The sequence below is a fragment of the Sardina pilchardus genome, chromosome 14 (assembly GCF_963854185.1).
Source record: "Sardina pilchardus chromosome 14, fSarPil1.1, whole genome shotgun sequence".
NCBI lineage: Eukaryota > Metazoa > Chordata > Actinopteri > Clupeiformes > Clupeidae > Sardina > Sardina pilchardus.
The window spans coordinates 9,200,319-9,218,872 of NC_085007.1; the positions used below are offsets into that span (position 1 = coordinate 9,200,319).

General features: G+C 45.8%; 1 protein-coding gene across 1 annotated transcript; it reads right to left on the bottom strand.

Moving 5' to 3' along the window:
* Positions 1-270: 270 nt before the first annotated feature.
* Positions 271-16,418, bottom strand: tacr1b (tachykinin receptor 1b). The gene is made up of 5 exons (XM_062553894.1): positions 15,823-16,418; positions 14,203-14,397; positions 8,262-8,412; positions 7,224-7,420; positions 271-4,549 (listed from the first exon to the last, which is right to left on the bottom strand). The coding sequence occupies exons 1-5, from the start codon at positions 16,233-16,235 to the stop codon at positions 4,150-4,152; spliced, it is 1,356 nt and encodes a 451-aa protein (XP_062409878.1). The 5' UTR covers positions 16,236-16,418; the 3' UTR covers positions 271-4,149.
* Between the last annotated feature and the right edge of the window lie 2,136 nt (positions 16,419-18,554).

Below are 18,554 nucleotides of genomic sequence, written 5' to 3' on the forward strand. Positions count from 1 at the left end.
CACACACACACACACACACACACACACACACACACACACACACAAAGAAAGATACTGTACTCACACACACATAAAGAAAGACACACACCCGGGTAAGTGTGTCCGGGTGACTTCTAGAAGTCATGTGGGAAAGGGACTACACACACACACACACATACTGTACACCTCTCCCTCTCTGTCTCTCTCTCTCTCACACACACACACACACACACACACACACACACACACAATGTGCAACACACAGACTGAGATTCCCCCAAAACAGTGAGATACACATATTTATTTTGTTCACACAAAATAAGATTAAGAATGTCACTAACTCAATACATAATATTTTGTTCAGTCTGAATTCACCCAAATGAATATGTTCTATTAACCTCATCTCATGTAACGACCACGTTGACCTTGTCCACAAAACTGTCAGACATGTGACTTTGGAGGAGAATGACCCCCAGATTACTTCAGGAAAAAGATCATTATCATTAATTTCAACTGATTCATTATCTGATAATGTAGTCCTTCCGATTCCATCATTGCCTGAAAATGATTCATTCATTGAGAACAACATTCATTGAGTGTCTTGTCTTTTGATCCCCATTCAGTTTGCAGTCTCGCCAATTTCAACATCGCCTGAAAATGATTCATTCATTGAGAATAACATTCAGAGGTGTCTTGTCTTTTTGATCCCCTTTCAGTTTTAACACTATAACAACAAGTGTACACAAAGTGTATAAATACATATTTCAACAGAAGTTTACCGCTGCGCTGATTTCCAACAGAGGTTTACCCGCCGTGATGGTGTTCTTTGATGAGGTAAAAAAGGAAGCTTGAAGCCTTTCATGCTCGGAGCTGCTGTGAGGGGATATACATCTTTAGGCATGTGCACGTCTCTGATGGTGCTGCGCACAGGGAACACACACACTCACACACACACACATACACACACACACACATACACAGAGACAGACAGACAGAGAGAAAGAGAGAGGGAAAGGGAAAGAGAGATATATACACACACACACGCAAATACACACAGACTCATACACAGGGAACACACACACTCACACACACACATACACATAGAGAAAGAGAGAGGGAAAGGGAGAGAGATATACACACACACACACACGCAAGTACACACAGACTCATACACACAGGCACACATACACACAGACACACACAGACACTCACACCGACACACACTCACAGATACACACACAACCCCTTTTTTCACAACTCTTTCTCCATCCTGCCTCAGACCACACTGAGAGACCCAACGTGGTCTATATGAATAAAATGATGGATGATGGTCTCTCCTGTAGCTGCTCCCGTGGCTCTTTCCTTTCTCCGCCCCAAATGTGCTCTTGTGGAGGCAGGGTGGGGGTCATGATGGAGGTGGTGGTGTCCAGGTACCAGCTGGTATGACGGTGATACTGCTGGGGTGCCGACCCCCTGTCCGTGTTGTGCCGTCAACATCAAAGCTGCTCCAGCATCTGTCTGCACAGAGCCGTAGAACCCATTCTGTGGGCCCCCAGCAGCTGTTGTTGAGTTGGACTATAAATACTCACTCACACACACACACACACACACACACACACACACACACACACACACACACACACACACACACACACACACACACACACACACACACACACACACACACACACACACACACACACACACACACACACACACACACACACACAGAAATACTAGGGTACAAAAAAAGACTACAGTCTCTCTTTGTCTCATTGTCTCACTGTCTGAAACACGCATGAAAATACACACACGCAGACAGACACACAGACACACACACGCACAGACAGCAATAGTGAACCTTAATTCTCTCCTCATATCTCAAGTCAAACCCAAACATACACATAAGTACCCAGGCATGTAAATTCTCTCAAGTACACTTAAAAAAAACATCACAACAAATGCAATGCAATGCAAGAAGTACATTGCTATTAACAAAAACAGTCCCATCTCTGTTTATAACTAGTGTAGTCTGCTAAACATACAATAATAGAGGCAACCTAGACCATGTGGAATTATCAATTCAAACATTCACAGTACAACAAACTGGAAATGAAACAAGACTCCCACCGCAGTTTTTTCCACACTTACTTAAAGTCAGATCTCTTATTAGTGCAGTGTATTATTAATACTACATTGCTCACACACATAAACGATTACGTGTACAACACACACACACACACACACGGCCCCCTGAGCCTTTCCTGTGTATTTAATGGCTGTGTGGATGCACTGCAGCGACATGGTCTGCTGAAGGAAGTGCACTCTCGGTGATGAAGCTGTCGGTCTGCCTGCCTGTCTGTCTGCATGTCTGTCTGTCTGTCTGTCTGTCTGTATGTCTGTCTGTCTGTCGGGGCGCGTTGCGTTGCGTTGCGTCCCTGCGCGGCGTGGTGCTGGCTGGATGTGGGGGTCGCTGGTATCCGAGGCGTCCGGATGCCAGAAGCTCTTTCCAACGCAGCCAGAGGCCACCGCCGTGTTTCATTGCATCACCTCCTGCCTGCCGGGAACTGGGCTAAGAGTGTGTGTGTGTGTGTGTGTGTGTGTGTGTGTGTGTGGAAGGGTGGGGTGAGGGTGGGGAGGGGGTGCAATGCCTGTAACACACTCACTGAGATGAAGGCTGGTGTGGGCACTTACAAAGATGATTACTAAGTCCAGCACGCACACTCTGTATGCGCACACACACACACACACACACAGACATCCGCTCACACACAGACACACACACACACACACACACACACACAGACATGCGCTCACACACAGACATGAGCTCACACACACACGAGCTGACACAGATGAAATTAATATTTGTCACATACTGTACACACATTGCAGCAAACACAAAACACACAAGGACACTTGCCCACTTACATACAGACACACATACATACACATGCACACGCTGAAGCAAACATGGAACAGTATTTGCACAGTCATAAAACGAACACACACACACACACACAAAATACATTCACATCTCTAGCTTGTGCCAGGCTGAGGCTCACAGAATGCAGTCTTATGTAAGCCGGATCAGGACGAGGTTATTTTGGTGGAGACCTTGGCCCCGTGCTCGCTCGCGGCGGGATAGAGTGTCTGTTTGTGTTCCGTGGGACAACACAGACTGGCTGTGGCGTGCCATCCCATCCCGTCAGTCCATCCCTCTCCCCTTCAGTCTCCCGCTCCCGGTCGAGTAAACCTCGGAACGCCCGCTTCTGCCCTGCGGGTCAAACGCTCGTCCACTCGCCGTCGCCCCCGGGGGCGCGGAGTTAATCTCAAACAACAGGTGCGAATCCCGGCGCCTCAAGAGTTCCGTCACTCCTGTCGACGGCTGTGATGGACAGATGAGCTCTGTTGCTAGGGGGTTGCCGGGAAGGGTGGCTGTGCCAAGCAAACAAACCATGTCCGTTTCCCAAAACAGGGTCTGGACAGTGGCATACATGTTCCCGGGCCCAGGGCCACGATTAAGGGTTATGCCGGGCCACTCTGTGGTCTAGTGTGTGTGGAGTAGATCTGATCATTCACTCTCATCAAGGTGGTTTGAGAAGGCCTGCATTGCTTTGCACTGGCATACTTCATGTCTCTGGAGAACGATACGTGATGAAATGCTTTTAAGCGGTCTTTTGCCATGCACTTGACTATTTACAACTCGGCCAAATGTCAATGTCATCTCATGACCACAAACACCAGTTCATTTAGGAACTGGCTCACATACAGTACTCGCAGATTCCATCTCTTTAGCACGTCCTTGCAAAAAAAACAAACAGCCCCCGACAACAGGCGAGGCAGAGGCTCGTCAACCCCTTTCCAAAGTCCTGCTACATGCATACCCAGAGTCTAAAGTTCAGAGTCCTGCTACATGCATAACCCCAGAGTCCAGGTGAAAGGTGAACGGAGTCTCTCTCAGACCGAGAGCTCGAGGCCTGACTGACCTACTGAGTGAGATGATGTTGGCACCTGTTGCAATGTCACAGCAGAACTGGGTCTGCAGCAGGGCTCCTCTGTGTGTTTGTGTGCTTGTGTTGGGGGGGGGTAAGGCCCACTCGCCCCTCACCCATCGCCCCTCACCCCTCGCCCCTCACCCCGGGCCTCTCTCTCTCCCCTGGGCAGCCCTCAGTCCTCGCTGGTCCAGGTGGTGGTGGGTGAGGGCGTCAGGCTGCTCTTGCCCACGGTGTTGGAGGATCCGTTGGGCAGCCTGGTGAAGTTTTCAGCTGTGTGTGGGGATCCGTTGGGCAGACTGGTGAAGTCTTCAGTGGTGTGTGGGGATCCGTTGGGCAGACCGGCGAAGCTTACGGTGGCGTGGTTCAGGGAGACCGGGTCCTCCTGAGACGGTTCGGAGTGGTCTGGGTTTCCAAAGGGCATCACCGTAGAGACGGTGGTGTCCACGCGACTGACGCGATACATGCTGACCTGGGTCTGAAGGTAACGGGTGGCTTTGAGTTCCAGACTCTTGTAGGAGCCCTCTGGAACACACGGGCAACAGCGGAACGCCTGCTGGAACCCTGCGCGGAACCTGGAAAAATGTTAAATAACATTCTTAGAAAGATGTGTTGGTCAGAGGTGAAGGCTATTTAACCAGACTGGCCTGTATAGACTTACAGTACAAGCATATTCCCCCACAAACACACATCTCTAAACTAACACATCCCTGCTCTGTAACACACACACACACACACACACACACACGCTAGCACACACACACACACACACACACACGCGCAAATGCACACGCACACAAGCACTTATACACACACACACACACAAACAAACATGAGCAGATTTACACGCGCACACACACACACACACACACACACACACACACACACACAATATCCCGAGCAGTTATATTTGTCTCAGAGCCTGGAGAATAGTTCCAGCAGCAGCAGCAGCAGGGCTGTGGTGAAGGGGCCATTTGCTGGCTAATGAAAGGACGGGCCATTTTGGGACGGCGCTCTCTGCATTATTAATGTGTCATTTCAGACCCTCCGCTCTCTGGTGGTCGTGGGTCTCGCCCTGTAATTTATAATCTGCGCCACCAATTACAACCAATCAATACTACAGTCACACTAGACCAAGCGCCCACCGCAGATGGAATATGGTTTCAAAAGATAACACACACACACACCCTCTTTTTTTTATATATATATATAAATAATTATAATATAATAAATAGATAAAACAAAAGAACTGCAGACCATAGCTGGACATTAGTCATGTTAAACTTGTTTAATTAGCTTATTTGGAGGAGGTTGTTTTCTGCTCGGGAGAGCAAACAAAAACATGGGGCTTTAGTTGAATTAATGATTAAATCTGAAGGCTGGACTTTTCCCATTATTATTTGTGTATCGTTAGTTATTTATTTCCTTGGTTCCAGTCTTTAAAGCACACAGAAGAAAAGATAAATGAGTTCAACACTTAGATAGATAGCAGAGCAAGTCTGCCTCACATCATGCACCATATCAATGCCAGACATGAGCCAGATCAGGGCCAGATGTGAACCAGATCAAGACCAGTCATGGATCCCATGGCCCAAAAAGAGAAAGAGCGTAGAGAGTGTACAGAATGGCTTCCTTTACAATTAAAAACATTTTCTGTAAAAAGTTTTACTGATTCTAGTGCATGAGGTTACCATACTGAGCTCAGTCTTTTAAGATTAAACATTGGCCTGGGGAGTCTATTTCTGGGGAGTGTATTTCTACTGCACAAGAGGCGAGTTCAAATGACTCTGTGCGTATCTGGATTGTACAACCAATCAAACCAATGATCCGGGTGCACCTGGTGGATAAGATAGCTTGTAATTGGTTCCAGCAAACGTGGACAGGAAGCAGGAGAGATAAATGAGCAGGTTTCCAGCCTGAGCTGCAGGGCCAAATCCAAATTGCCGGCAGATCGGGCCAGCCAGGTTTACCCAGTCTAGTTTGAGGTGTAAAATGTAACAAGGTGTAGCCTTTTTTTGTCCAAGCAGACATTTTGTCATTTGCTTATGTTCTGTCCATACGGTAATAGCCTAAAGATGAGGGATCCATGATTTATTTTGATACCTGACAAATTGCTGCAAAACAATTACTGAGGGGAAAAAAAGATAAATAGCTCCTATTTCTGTGGAGGTAATAATTTAATTCTATTGTAATAGCCTTCTGTTTTCGCAAAACCAATTCCGCTCACAAATAGAAAACAATATCAATAATTTACTCAGGAGATGTTTGTCAGACATAATATCTCTAATGTGATACATCTAGGAATAAAAAATAACTCTAACTGTAGAACTCGAGCTGTCGGCTTACCAGCCGCTGTGATTCACTGACTCCTCCTTCACTGCCTTGTGTTGTCTTGTTTTTGTTTCTGTTTTTGTTTGTCTAATTGTACACTCTTTTATCTAAACTATGTTTCTTCTGGGCAATCTTACTGTGTCCTGTTACCAACTGTTTTCAGTTGGATCTGTTGGTGTGTGTGTGTGTGCGTGTGTGTGTACCTGTCGTTGAGCAGTATATGTGTGTGTGTGTGTATGTGTGTGTGTGTGTGTGTGTGTGTGTATGTGCCTGTGTGTACCTGTCATTGAGCAATGTTGTGTGTGTGTGTGTGTGTGTGTGTGTGTGTGTGTGTGTGTGTGTGTGTGTACCTGTCGTTGAGCAGGCAGTAGATGATGGGGTTGTACATGGTGGAGCTCATGGCCAGCCACATGATGGTCAGGTAGACCTGCTGGATGTAGCTGTGTCTGTGTGTGTGTGTGTGTGTGTGTGTGTGTGTGTGTGTGTGTGTGTGTGTGTGTGTGTGCGTGCGTGTGTGTGTACCTGTCGTTGAGCAGGCAGTAGATGATGGGGTTGTACATGGTGGAGCTCATGGCCAGCCACATGATGGTCAGGTAGACCTGCTGGATGTAGCTGTGTGTGTGTGTGTGTGTGTGTGTGTGTGTGTGTGTGTGTGTGTGTGTGTGTGTGTGTGTGTGTGTGTGTACCTGTCGTTGAGCAGGCAGTAGATGATGGGGTTGTACATGGTGGAGCTCATGGCCAGCCACATGATGGTCAGGTACACCTGCTGGATGTAGCTGTGTGTGTGTGTGTGTGTGTACCTGTCGTTGAGCAGGCAGTAGATGATGGGGTTGTACATGGTGGAGCTCATGGCCAGCCACATGATGGTCAGGTAGACCTGCTGGATGTAGCTGTGTGTGTGTGTGTGTGTGTGTGTACCTGTCGTTGAGCAGGCAGTAGATGATGGGGTTGTACATGGTGGAGCTCATGGCCAGCCACATGATGGTCAGGTACACCTGCTGGATGTAGCGCTCCTCAAACACCTCCGGGTGGAACTCGTGCAGCAGGAAGTAAGCGTGGTACGGCAGCCAACACAGAGCGAAGGTGCACACCACCATGATCATCATCTTCACCACCTGATACAGGACAGAGGAAGAGGAAGAGGAGGAGGAGGAGGAGACAAGGAGAGGAAGAGAGAAGGAGAGGAGAGGAGAGGGAGAAAGGGGAATGAAGGAGAGGAGTGGAAAAAGGAGAGAAGAGTTGAGGAGAGAGGGACATGGGGGATTGGTGAAGGATGAGAGGAAACTTATTATAATTGGGTGGAAAAGCAAATGATCAGTGAAAGTGAAAACTCCACTAAGCCCAATCATGCTGACACCCTGAGGCACACTGAAGAGTAGTGGACAAAGTCACAGAGAGCCAGACACACTGGGGAAATGGTGGACGAGTTACTCAGAGGCCGACACACTGGGGAAATGGTAGAAAGTCATGGAGACACATTGGAGAGAGTGGACAGTCGCAGAGAGCCAGACACACGGGGGACATAGTCGACAGAGTCGTGGAGAACTCAGTCAGGGACGTAGTGGACAGAGTCGTGGAGAACTCCACACAGTTAGAGAAACAGTGGACAGAGTCGTGGAGAACTCCACACAGTTAGAGAAACAGTGGACAGAGTCGTGGAGAACTCCACACAGTCAGGGCCGTAGTCGACAGAGTCGTGGAGAACTCCACACAGTTAGGGACATAGTGGACAGAATCGTGCAGAACTTGACACACTAGAGAAACAGTGGACAGAGTCGCTGAGAACTCGACACACGGCCGCATGGAGGGAGTCGCGCAGAACTTGACACACTAGGGACACAGTGGACAGAATCGAGCAGAACTCGACACACTAAAGAAACAGTGCAGAGTCGCTGAGAACTCGACACGCGGCCGCATGGCGAGGCCACAGAGCTGGTGCAGCAGAATGTGCGCTACCTTGCGTTTGGCGGTGAGCTGCTCGCGGTAGCGGTCGGTGCAGTCGCCGGGGATCTCACTGGCCCAGAGGTGCAGGCCCACCACCAGGTAGGCAACAGCCATGATGAACAGAGGAAGGATGTAGTTGAGCACCATCAAACAGATCTGATAACTGAGAGAGAGGAGAGAGAGAGAGAGAGAGCGAGAGAGAGAAGAGAGAGAGAACATGAGTGGAAATGGGAGAAGATGGGGGGGAAAGAAAAAGAAGAGAAGAGAAGAAAAAGGAAAGGATAAGAGGAAAAGAAGAGAGAGGAATAAATAAGAGAAGGGAAGAGAGAGGAGAAGATGGAGAGCAGGTCAAGTCAAGTCAAGTCAATTGTATTATCCCACAGGGGAAATTTAGCTGTAGCCAGGTGTTAACACATAACAAATGACACAAAATACAAGCTAATAAATAACAATGAAGACAACATTACAACACAGATAGACAAGGACCAGTACATAAAATGAAACACAGTGCAAGATCACTCCACGGAGAGGCCAAGATGAGCAATAGTCCAAAAGTACAGTGTGCAGAAGGAGCATAAAGTGCAATAGTGACATCATTTTGTGCAAATTCAGCATGTTAATTGCATTACATACAAAGGAGAGTTGATAACGTTTAGTCCTGTGTGTGGGAACTCTATATCTTCTACCTGAGGATAGAAGCACAAACTCGCTATAGAGGGGATGGTCAGCACAGTCCAAAATTGCCAGAGCCTTCCTAAGGACACGACGGGAGAAGGGAAACGTGTTGAAGAAGAGAGGGAAGAGTGTGGGAGAGGAAGACAGGAGAGGAAAGGAAAGAGGAAAGAGTGAAAAACAGGAGATGGAGAGAATAACAGAGAGAAAGAGAGAGACAGAGAGGGAGGAGCAGGCTTGTCAGTCTTCTCTACAGACACACAACAGCAGACGACAGCATCAGCAGCAGCAGCAGCAGCAGGAGCTCGGCTCTCCATTGTGCGTTCACTTCCTCTTGGCCGTCCAACGCTAATCACAGAGCTGGCAAACAGCCTCCGCTAGCACCCTGCGCTATAGCTCTGAGCACCATTGTTTCCCCCACAATGCCATCTCAACGCACAACATTATCAGGCAAACCCACACACAAGCCCTCTCGAAAACACTGGAATCCAAGAGCCATTCCTCCACTCGCTCACTCATTCTGCCCTGTCTGTCCGTCTGCACTAAGTGCAGGCACTCCTCAGCAGAACAATATGAAAGTGAAGTTGCAGCATCCAAATGAGAACTGGAGCAAACTCAGTGAGAGCGAGAGAGGCTACAAGATCAGACTCTACTACATCCAACAAGACTCTAGACCCTACAAGGCCTGACTAACTACAGCTGACTACAGCAAAGAGATTGTAAAAAAAAAAGTATATTCTGTAGAATGCAGACCAAACAGAACGCCATATATCCTGAGAAACTCTTCTGCACCTCCTAAGTACAAGTGCTCTCTTTACAGGAAGGAAACAGGAAGCATATTTATGATCCATCTCACCCTTACTTTCCATGGATGTATGTGCTGTTTCCACTAATTCAAATGAAACAAGCACAGTCTATTTCAAAATGATAACATCCTTCCCATTTCTGCTGTATAAGCAACATAAACACTGAACCACCACTCATTTCAAACTCCTGACGTTAGCACAAGGAAGTTGGAACTGGAAGTCCTGACCTGCGTTCATGGTGGATGGGGAATAAGTCAAGGGTATTACAGTAATCTTTGACTGAAGAAAACACCACCCCAATAGCATCTGACTGGGCCAGATATGGGGCTAATCTGGACTGAATTTTGGACTAATCTGGAGTTAATCTGGATGCTATCTGGGTTTAATCTTGAACCTATACGGGCTGGATTTTAGCCTAATCTGGAGTATATCTGCGCTGGCTATGGGCCTAATCTGGGCCAGAGTGAGCTACTGATCAGGTGATATGATGATCTGTGATCATCAATCAGATTATCAGTCAGTGACAGGTCAGTCTGTGAAGAGAAGTCATAGCCCAGCAGGTGGTCCTCTGCTCTCACCTCTCATCCATGCTCTCTCTCACACACACACACACACACACACTCAGCAAGCATAAGCAAAAAGAATAATTATCCCACAAGATTGACACTCAATCAATAATTTGGAGAATGGAATATGCTAAGTGTGTTTGCACCAAATGAGACCCACCCATCCACACACACACACACACACACACACACACACACACACACACACATATCTAGACAGCCTTGTAATTTCAGTGGATGCACCAGTTCCATAAACATGAAGGTTTTAAAGTATCTATTTCTATGTGTGCTGCAGCAACTCATTAGAGGAAGATCAGTCACGTAATTCCCCAAATTACTTTCCCCTAAACATATTCTGCATTATTGGTGCTGTCAAATTAATGACATACTCAATATTCAATGAGCTTTTGAGAGAGTAAGTGTGTGTGTGTGTGTGTGTGTGTGTGTGTGTGTGTGAGAGAGAGAGAGAGAGAGAGAGAGAGAGAGAGAGAGAGAGAGAGAGTGTGTGTGTGTGTGTGTGTGTGTGTGTGTGTGTGTTTGCGCACGTGTACAGATGTGACTTAATCTATGGATATTTAAACCTAAAGAGGCAACAGAGAGAGAAGCATTTACAGCCATGAGTGGTGTAAGGCGGGTGGGGGTAGGTACGTGTGTGTGTGTGTGTGTGTGTGTGTGTGTGTGTGTGTGTGTGTGTGTGTGTGTGTAGGTGTGTGTGTGTGTGTGTGTGTGTGTGTGTGTGTGTGTGTGTGTGTGTGTGTGTGTGTGTGTGTGTGTGTGTGTGTGTGTGTGTGTGTGTGTTTGCGCACGCGCATGTGTACAGATGTGACTTAATCTATGGATATTTAAACCTAAAGAGGCAACAGAGAGAGAAGCATTTACAGCCATGAGTGGTGTAAGGGGGGTGGGGGTAGGTACGTGTGTGTGTGTGTGTGTGTGTGTGTGTGTGTGTGTGTGTGTGTGTGTGTGTGTGTGTGTGTGTGTGTGTGTGTGTGTGTGTGTGTGTGTGTGTGTGTGTGTGTGTGTGTGTGTGTGTGTGTAGGTGTGTGTGTGTGTGTGTGTGTGTGTGTGTGTGTGTGTGTGTGTGTGTGTGTGTGTGTGTGTGTAGGTGTGTGTGTGTGTGTGTGTGTGTGTGTAGGTGTGTGTGTGTGTGTGTGTGTGTGTGTGTGTGTGTGTGTGTGTGTGTGTGTGTGTGTGAATGTTGATATGTTTCATGGAGAGAGAGAAATGGATGTGCTGTTTATAAACATCTCTGTTGACATCTGATAACAGTTCCATCCCCATGAGGTTACCGACCACATGTGTATGTGGCAGATTTAGATAATTCCTGTTCCACAGCAGCCTGCTGACACACTCTCTCTCTCTCTCTCTCTCTCTCTCTCTCTCTCTACACACACACACACACACACACACACACACACTGGTAAAAAGGATTCTAGTCTCATTCCAATTCAATTCAATGTTGCTCCTTTTTTTTTTATTCGTGCTATTACTGTAACCACAGACACAGTCCAGTGGTTGGACCCCTCAGGAGAAGCAAAAAGCCATGGTGGAGAGTAAGACCTCCCTTTTAACAGGAAGAACCCTTAAGCAGAACTCAGAAGTTCTTTAGAGATCAGCAATAGAACCCTTCACCATAACTCAGAAGTTCTTTAAAGCAGAACAATGCCCCTTTTTTTACCTTGATTTGCCTTAGTCATTGGAATAGTTATATTATTTTTCCCGGGTTGAATGGTGGCTGTCTCTGCTCGAGCAGAAAAACCAGCCATGCAACTTTGGTCTGGCGAGTTTCTCAGACATTTGTCATGACAGAACCAGCGAAATTAAGCAGGTAGCTCTGTAGAGAGTAAAAAATGAGAAAACAGCAAAGAAACGGCCAAACTGTCAGAGTCCTTTTATAGACCAGTGGCAGAACTCAGCACAGAGGGCATCAGTCACTGATTTGATTTCCAAAGAAGTTGTTTTGTGGGATAGATCATGTAGGTTCTATTGAAGAACCCTGTCATAAAGGGTAGAACTCCTTGTCAGACCCATTCTAACTATTCACCTGAATGTGGGTATGAACATCACTCGATCTCAGCTCTCCTCTCACTGAGTCAATCTGGAAGGTGCTTCGACAGAATTGAAGAGTGTTCATCATTCTGAGGGTATTCAGCCGATTGAACCTGACCCTGGTGTGCAGTGCTGATGAGAACCATATGGTATTATGGTATGTGTGTAGAAACAGCAATCTCCTGCCCTGCAAACACACTGTAATTTGATGGCAATCGTGAGGATTCAGTACACACTCATAGCTGGGGGCTCTAGTTGTATCACTCAAATAAAAGAAGGTCCAAAACAGGGACAGATCGAGCACTCTCAGTAATGTGTTAAAGGGATATTCCGCCATTTTTGAAAATACGCTCACAAGCAGTAGTAGTGCCAGTAGCTGCAAGTTGCCTTGATTATTACGCCAGATGAGAGAGTAGTTCCATGTCAAATCAGCCTAGGAAAACGCCAGGTTTCATTTTCAGTTGGTCTTATTGCACTTTCTAACTTGAGAGGAGACACGTTTTAAATGGGAAAATTAACAGAAATCTTAGTCACTTTTAAACATGAAGCTAGCAGGCGAGAAGCTAATGGTCTAATCCGATTCAATGATCTACTGTATGCTAGGCTGAAGCTAAAAGTTGTATCGCCAGACTCACAGAATGGCTGGATGAACGGGAACAAGGTAAATATCGATTGTTTTGCTCGAGGGAAGGTGGAAAATGAGCGTATTTCCAAAAATGGCGGAATATCCCTTTAATGTTTAGAATTGCTCACTCTACTGCTTTCTCTATGCCTTGAAATCAGCAAAGACCATTTAACGTGAGACAAAAGATATCTAAGAAAGATCACGGTAAAATAGAGGGGGGGGGGGGGGGGGGGGGGCAGCAGGGACCTTTGACCCACCCTTTAAACGCTTTTTAAATTCTGCCCACAGCCTCACTCCTAACCTGGTACTGCCACCCTCCATCTGACCACGTAAGCCCTAGGATGACGAGCAGAGCTGCTAATTTATAGCTGACTAAATCAAAGACCAAAAAAACAATGCATAATTTCTGAGCACAGGGTGAAAGGGTCAATTACTGCGCAGGCCTTGATGGGGCTGGCGTATGGTTTATGTTGTCTGCAGGTCTGGCTTCCCATGTGCGCTGAATCTCAATCACTTCCTCTCATAGCTAGCAGCAAGCCAATCTACACAAGTGCCTGGCCATCAGTGACGCACCATTAACTGAAAGGAAAGTTTTTGAAACAGTTAATTGTTTTTAAATGTAGCACCCTCCACATTTATTGCCACCCCTGGGACAGATGAGAAAAACGAGGAATAACAAATCATCTTTTGGCGCTTTGTGGAAATTAGGAAAACCTTGAAGAAAAATCAATGTGAAAAATCCAACCTTGAAGGGAAGCAAAGTTATGCTGAGAAGAAAGAAACCTTCATAATGAAATCAATATTTAAATAAAAGCACACAAGCCACAATTACTGGCACTTTTTTGGAAATCTTATAACCAGAATCTATCTGAAACCTTTTTCCCCATTTACACTCAACTTCTGTGAGCAATCAGAGTCTGAACTTTCAAGCATGACACAAAGTAGAAAGATACACAGAAGTCAAGTCCGTTGAAATTCTTCAACGTCGGAAAGACAGCACAATAGGCTACTTTATTTTCTGATAATTACCGACGGACAATACATTAATCCTTTAGATAACAACGTGTATTGACCTAGTATTGACCTAGTCAGTCAGGGTATAGAAACCAAGAAACCAGACACTCTAAAACTGCCGTATTTACGGTTGAAATAATAATCAAAGAGGAATGCTCTCCAATTCTCTGATTTTGTATTCTCCAACTCCATGAGATGCATGATGATCGTGCAATACTCACGTCAGTCTGAAATTCCATATCTCGTACTCCGGCCAGTCTATGTAGCACACGACGCGGCCGGGCAGTTCCACGGTGATGGAGTAGAAATACTGCGGGAAGGCGAGGAGCAGGGCCAAGACCCATATCAGCCCTATCACCACCTTGGTCTCGACTGAGGACAGGCGCTGCTGGAGGGGATGGATGATGGCCATGTACCTGGGGAGAGCCAAAGCGGAGCCAGTTGAGAAGGGATACTTTTATTATTACGCGCTGACTTTGCTGCTTTTTCGCTGCAACGCATTTTGTTGTATTTTGCTGCGCTCTGGAAATAGGATGTAAGCTGTTTCTCAAACGGAGGCTTTGACGCCCATACTGTTACAGCAAGAGTGCAGGCTACTGTATCATGCGCAAAGAGCACTGTTAAGGCTTCTTCGTTAAACCGAACGTCCAATGATCAACAGGTGTTAATGCTTTTCGTTTATGGCCTGCCATAGGCTACCTTGATATACTTATTTGATATACTTACTTCCAGGTCACTTCGTTCCAAATTAGTTGACTGCTGTGCCAAATGACAATCCACAATGCTACCATCTTTTTTTCAGGAAATAGACAGGCCTGCAGTTTATGCAGTGAGTCTGTCTCGCTCTCTCTCTCTCTCTCTCTCTCTCTCTCTCTCTCTCTCTCTCTCTCTCTCTCTCTCTCAAATTCAAATTCAAAGGGTGCTTTATTAGCATGACTGTTTGTTACAGTGTTGCCAAAGCTACAGTAATGGTACAAATAACATCAATATCACAAAGAAAAGAAAATATGAGTGCATTATGCAAAGTATACTCTCTCTCTCTCTCTCTCTCTCTCTCTCTCTCTCTCTGTGTATGTGTGTGTGTGTGTGTGTGTGTGTGTGTGTGTGTGTGTGTGTGTGTGTGTGTGAGAGAGAGAGAGAGAGAGAGAGATAGAGAGAGAGAGCGCGCGTAGGTGCGTGTGCCTGAGCGCAGCGCGCGCATATATGTGGTGGATGCCTGTGTTTGTGGTGTGTGTGTGTGTGTGTGTGTGTGTGTGTGTGTGTGTGTGTGTGTGTGTGTGTGTGTGTGTGCGTGGTGTGTGTGTGTGTGTGTGTGTGTGTGTGTGTGTGTGTGTGTGTGTGTGTGTGTGTGTGTGTGTGTGTGTGTGTGTGTGTGTGTGCGTGCGTGTGTGACCGTGTCTCATCTCCAGTGGCCATGAAGATAATTAGAAGAGTTCAGAACATATCAAGTCATCATCTATCACCAAAAGCGCGCTCAGTTTGTTGCACCGACCGCGATCAACTCCTCCACGTAACGGTTACACCGGGCTCCCAATCTAGCCTGCCATTCTGGCAAAAGGTGAAGAAGCTTTGTAATTTTGTAAACTTTGACAATATATCATTATAATGGCTCATTCATTGCGAATACAAGGCTGTAGAACATGGCTAACATCAATTGTACACACACCTGTGAGCGTTCATGATTTACACAATTTTATCCTGGCATAATTTAGCCTTGCACCTGCCTTTTACAACCGCTGGTTTTGAGGCGGTTTGTCAGCAGACAACACACGTTTTTGTTGTAACTCTTAAATTTTTGCACAACTTCAAGTTAAGAATTTGTTAGAAGAAAACATTCTCACCTATCCAGAGCTATCGCAGTCATTGAATAAATGCTTGCGAAGACTGCGGCAATTGGAAAGAAGTTGTGGAATCGGCAATACCCACTTCCGAAGTACCAATCATTGTGCACCGAGAATACAAAGTTTATCACGGTGTTGAAGGCTGCCATTGACGCTTCGGCGAAAGCCAGGTTCACCAAAAAATAATTGGTGACTGTCCTCATCCGTTTGTGCGCAAGAATTATCCAAATCACCACAATATTTCCAACCACGGACACGATGACTATACTGCAGTAAGCAATTGCCCAGACGACTATCTGCCAGACAGGCTGAACAAACTGATTAGAATTAAAGTCCGTGAAGTTGGAAGAGTAATTTGTCATCGTGTCGTTTGGGTCATCCGTTGTTGTGTAAAGCGGATCCATATTCTCCATTAAGACGTTTACTCGCCAGCAGTTTACCACAGTTCCAGTTATTGGAGTTTGATGAAATAAGGCTAAATAAATAGATAATATACAGGATGAGCTCCTCTTGGGAACCAGTAGTTGTGTAAAGGTCCAGTCTAAGAACGCAATGTGCGGTCGCAGCTCAGTAGAGACGTGAGTGTGCGCGCCTCTGTCCACTATTTGGGCGCGCAGGAGTCTGACATTTATAGCGCATGCCATGGCTGTTATCCTACGCGGGGAGAGAGCGAGAGAGAGCGAGAGAGAGTTTATTTCGGAAGACCAAATCCTTTTTCCAAAAGCTATGCTCAGTTTAGATGTAATAATGGAACTTGAGCGCCCATAACAGTATTAAATAATGGCAGTGGGAAATCAATTGTAATGATTAGGATCTTTACTTTTATTTAAGATATTTTGTTGTGATTCATGGAGTTGCAATTAAAATGTCTTAGTTTAATTTACTTAGAAGTCTACTCTGTGTTAACCTCTCCTTGCCTTGTCTTGCCTGAGCTATTAAACAACCTCTACCACTCTTTCCTGAATGTGTGTGTGTGTGTGTGTGTGTGTGTGTGTGTGTGTGTGTGTGTCTGTCTGTCTGTCTGTCTGTCTGTCTGTCTGTCTGTGTCTGTGTCTGTGTCTGTGTCTGTGTGTGTGTGTGTGTGTGTGTGTGTGTGTGTGTGTGTGTGTGAACGATTCAAAATGATGTTTGTCTGAAGGACTTACTAAGCCATCAACTGGCAGATAATTGACATGTCAACCCAGCTCCCACCTCAGTACCCGCAGCTCATTATTTTTCTTTAATTCATTTCAGTTGGATTATTGTGCATTGGACTTCCTGTTTTCCTGGCCAGTAGGCTGCCACAGCAGTCCAGTCACAGAGAATGATCAGAACGGACGGCAGGAAAATAGCCTCTATTTCCTGAGTCACTAGACGCCTTTGAATTTGAATTACAACCCACTTGCATATGCCAAAGCCAATAGCAGAGCAGGTTGGTCTCCCCTGCGCCACTTTCCTGAGCTGTTGAGTAGCTGCGGTAAAACCCTTCCCGTACACTCAACTCATCCCACCAGCCCCCACTTTTGCACACAACCCATGTGTTCCACTGAAATTGTACGATTCTGATGAATGAGACAACCGCAATCAATACTGTTCACTTTTGCTACACAGAGGTAATGGAATATCTAAGCAGGGTCAGAGTGTGTGTGTGTGTGTGTGTGTGTGTGTGTGTGTGTGTGTGTGTGTGTGTGTGTGAGAGAGAGAGAGAGAGAGAGAGAGAGAGAGAGAGAGACAGAGAGAGATACAAACGGAGAGAGGGAGAAATATAGTGAGACATTAACAGAATAGAGAATCAGAGTTTCTGATGTAATCCTTTAACTACGGGCATAGCATTTCTCATGAAGGACATAGATAATGTAAACAATATTTTTGAAATGAGAAATGGCAGAATACCTACAGTAATGTGACACCTGTAACATAGGGTGACCTGACATCCCCGGTTTCAGGGGACAGTTCCTGTTTTTTTTTTTATATATAAAACTTGTATGTATTTCAGTCAGATTGATGGTCAAACTGAAAATGTTTTTTCGTCTCATTTTTGGAATTATGTCCCCGGTTTTGGTCTTGGACATCTGGTCACCTTAACAGCAACACCATCTGTTGGAATGTACTTTCCAATGCAGTTTAATTGTGTTTCCTTGGCTTTGGTAATTAGCTGGTGTGGAAGCATCCTATGCTGATTAATTTTCATAATGAAAATGGCACAAACAACAAAAGAATAGTATAACAACGATGATTACCTACCGAATAAGGCGTTTACATTCACTGCTAGGACACAGACTCATCAAGGGCCTTTTGTCTGCGTACACAAAGCTGTGTGGTGCATTGCAGAACAGCTTCAGGAAAAACACAAACAGAAGACAAAGAGGCCGCCTGATAAAAGGCACCAGGGACCGCTACTCTTCCGAAAACCACTGACACAGGTTGGCCCCCCTATCGCCATGAGACAGTGTGGTTTTGAATTTAGGGTTATACGCATTGTTTTGAGTATCACTGAAACCACACCGAGACGAGATAAATATTATTAAAAGTAATACTTTATTGATCCCCAAGGGATCCCTTGCACTTTTCTAATCTATGAATTCAACAATGCATGAACAATGCTGACCCTTTGTTCCACAAAGAGTTTCAGAGTTTCTTTAGCATAACAATGACCACACTGCTGCAGTATTGTTTCCTGTTTACTGATGCTTGTTTCTGTGATAACTCAAGTTTATTATTCAGAGACTGCCACCAAACCTGTGGATTATAGT

Coding starts and splice junctions, on each gene's coding strand:
- tacr1b (XM_062553894.1), bottom strand. CDS start 16,235: ATGGAGAATATGGATCCGCTTTACACAACAACGGATGACCCAAACGAC. Junction 8,413..14,202: donor ATATGGAATTTCAGACTGAC/GTGAGTATTGCA, acceptor CCTCTCTCTCAG/TTATCAGATCTGTTTGATGG. Junction 7,421..8,261: donor AGCTCACCGCCAAACGCAAG/GTAGCGCACATT, acceptor GTCCTGTATCAG/GTGGTGAAGATGATGATCAT.